This window comes from Ichthyophthirius multifiliis (genome assembly GCF_000220395.1).
Source record: "Ichthyophthirius multifiliis unplaced genomic scaffold scaff_1120509250616, whole genome shotgun sequence".
In the NCBI taxonomy this organism is placed as follows: Eukaryota; Ciliophora; class Oligohymenophorea; order Hymenostomatida; genus Ichthyophthirius; species Ichthyophthirius multifiliis.
In genome coordinates, this window is record NW_004086593.1 from 12,643 (window position 1) to 15,294 (window position 2,652).

Consider the following 2,652-nt stretch of genomic DNA (forward strand, 5'->3'; position numbering starts at 1 on the left):
ATGCTTTTTAAGCTATTTATTCTTAAATTATATTAATTAAATCTATTAAAATTTTATAAATATTTAATATTTATATAAACTTAAATAAGTAAATATAATGAATATACAAATTTCGCTTATTTAAAATATTCTAGGATTCCTAATATAATTATAGATCTTAGTCTAAAATTGAAGTTTATGTATATGATATTTTATTATTGATAAAATTTGAATATAAAAATGATAAAATAATTCCTAAAATTTATAAATTAAAAAAATTATATTTATTTTATTTAATATTATATGATTATTTTATTTCTTAAAAAAAAAAAAAAAAAATTCTAATTTTTGAATAATATAAATCTCCTAAAAATTTAGATTGTAAAATATTAACATATTTCTTACAAAGATATTTTCTTTCTTTTTTCCTTTGAAATAATTTATTTATTAAATTAAATCTATAAAAAAAATAATATTATAATTAAAAATAATTCCATATAAATAAATATATATTAAAAATAAGAATAATTTGATAATTTTTATTAAATAAAATTAAATATTTTATATATATCTATAAATTACTTTTAACCAAAAAATATTTGGTTTTTTGCATCAATTTTTCTATATGTTATCTATTAAAAATTAAAATAAATTGTTGTGGATTATAATGGATTAATAATTTAATGAATAAAATTATAAAATAGAAAATTAATCATATAATAAAAAAAAAAAAATTAATAAAAAGTAAATTATAAAATAAAAAGAAATTAAAAATCACATAAAAAAAAAATGTCTAAATTTTTATAAAATATATTCTTATTATTGATAATAATTCAATTGTCATAATAAACCTATTTTTAAAAAAATAATAAATAATAAAATGAAGATTGCTCATGCCTAGAATAAAAATATTTATTACCTGAACCATTTCGTGTAAAAGGATAAGCATCTAAAACTTTGAATGATACATCTTTTGTAGTTTAATTTACATTAGAAACATTAGAAAAAACAGCTACTAAATCTTTATAAATAAATAATGAAATTATAACTGAAGTTTAAAAATAATTGAAAAAAATTTAAAAATTAGTTATATCTACAAGCGAATTTTCTGTACAACCTAAATACAAATATGTATATGATAAATAAACTTAATAAGATAATTAGATTTTTGAAGGATATAAAGTAACAAACTCAATTTAAGTATAATCTGATTAGATTGAGCTTGCAGGATAGGTTATTGATATCGGAATATCTAATGGAATGACTGCAGTTGACTTTGTTTAATTTACGCCTAATTAATAAAATATTAAGGATTCTTAATAATCATTGATTGAAAGCGCAATATAAAATTCTTAATTTAAAGCTGAAAGCGCCCTTAAAGCTATTAATCATAAAATTTTATCAATTAAATCTATTGAAATAGTAGAAGATAATAAATATACGTAACCTTAAAAAAGTGATAGAAATAATCGTGCATATTCTGCTTCTGAAGCTGATTCTGCTGTTTCTACTTAACTTAGTGGATCTTAGTCAAAAATTGAAGTTTAGGTATATGTTACTTTTATTATTGAAAAAAATTGAAAATAATTATATTTTACCAAATTAAGCATTTATTATTTTATATTTAAAAAAAAAATTAAATATATGTATTTTCTTATATATATATATATATTATTTTCTATCTAATAAATTTTATAATAAAATAAAAGTTAGTTTTTTTAATAAATTATTATAATAAACTTAAAACATACATTTTATAAATTTTTTATCTTAATTTCTTAATACTAAAACTTATTTAATTTTCTAAAAATCCTTAAAAAATAAAAAAAAAAATATCTTCATATTTTTTATAACTCAACGACTCCTTTTTTTTAATTAAATAATTTTTAAAATTTTTTCATAATTAAAAAAGTTGAAAATCGAAATATTTTATACATAAAAGTTTATATAAAATTTACTATATAAGAAAATTATACTAAAAAACATCCGTTTTTTACTCTTATTTAAATTTAGATTATAAAATCACATTTTAATAATTAATCTTTTAAAATATTTAATTTTAATCGTAAATTATGACAAAATAAATTGTTTTATTTTATATTTATAAATTTATCAAAAAAAATCAAATATAAAACAAAAAAAATAACTGAATATCAAGTTATACGTTTTTTTAAACCCTAAAATAATAAATGCTTATCTCTAATTTTTTAAAGTATATATAAAAAAATAATGAATAATTAAATTTAATATTTAAAAATTTCTTTAAATATTATAATTATTAAATAATATTATTTTATAATAAATTATAACAAATTTATAAATAAATAATAATAAAACATTAGTTTATAGAAATTTAATATTAAAAGATTTTTTATATGTAATATAAAATATAATATTAATATAATTAATATTCATAAAACTTATAAATCAGAAATAAATCGAAATTCTCATTAGAAATAACTAAACAATATTATAAAATAAATATATAAAAAAATAAAAAAAAATAAGAAAAAATAATATAATATAAATATTATTATATAATAAATAAAAATAATTAAAAAATAAATATTATATAATATTAAAATATTATAATATATATATATAATATATATATATATATAAAATTAATATATTTAATTGATTTTTATATATACATTTATATTATAAATTTCT

At 13.2% G+C, this 2,652-nt stretch overlaps 1 protein-coding gene across 1 annotated transcript, besides 7 other annotated features; it reads left to right on the plus strand. All coding sequences in view use genetic code 6, as the record gives it.

Moving 5' to 3' along the window:
* Window positions 1-715: 715 nt before the first annotated feature.
* Window positions 716-754: a microsatellite.
* A 42-nt stretch (window positions 755-796) lies between these two features.
* On the plus strand, window positions 797-1,575 carry IMG5_085090 (hypothetical protein; the record flags this gene model as incomplete). Its single annotated transcript, XM_004035821.1, has 1 exon — window positions 797-1,575. A coding segment is annotated over one exon (762 nt), but the record flags the coding sequence as incomplete, so codon positions are not given.
* An 876-nt stretch (window positions 1,576-2,451) lies between these two features.
* Window positions 2,452-2,496: a microsatellite.
* Window positions 2,456-2,507: a microsatellite.
* Window positions 2,471-2,584: a microsatellite.
* Window positions 2,489-2,611: a microsatellite.
* Window positions 2,489-2,612: a microsatellite.
* Window positions 2,563-2,600: a microsatellite.
* Window positions 2,613-2,652: the final 40 nt, after the last annotated feature.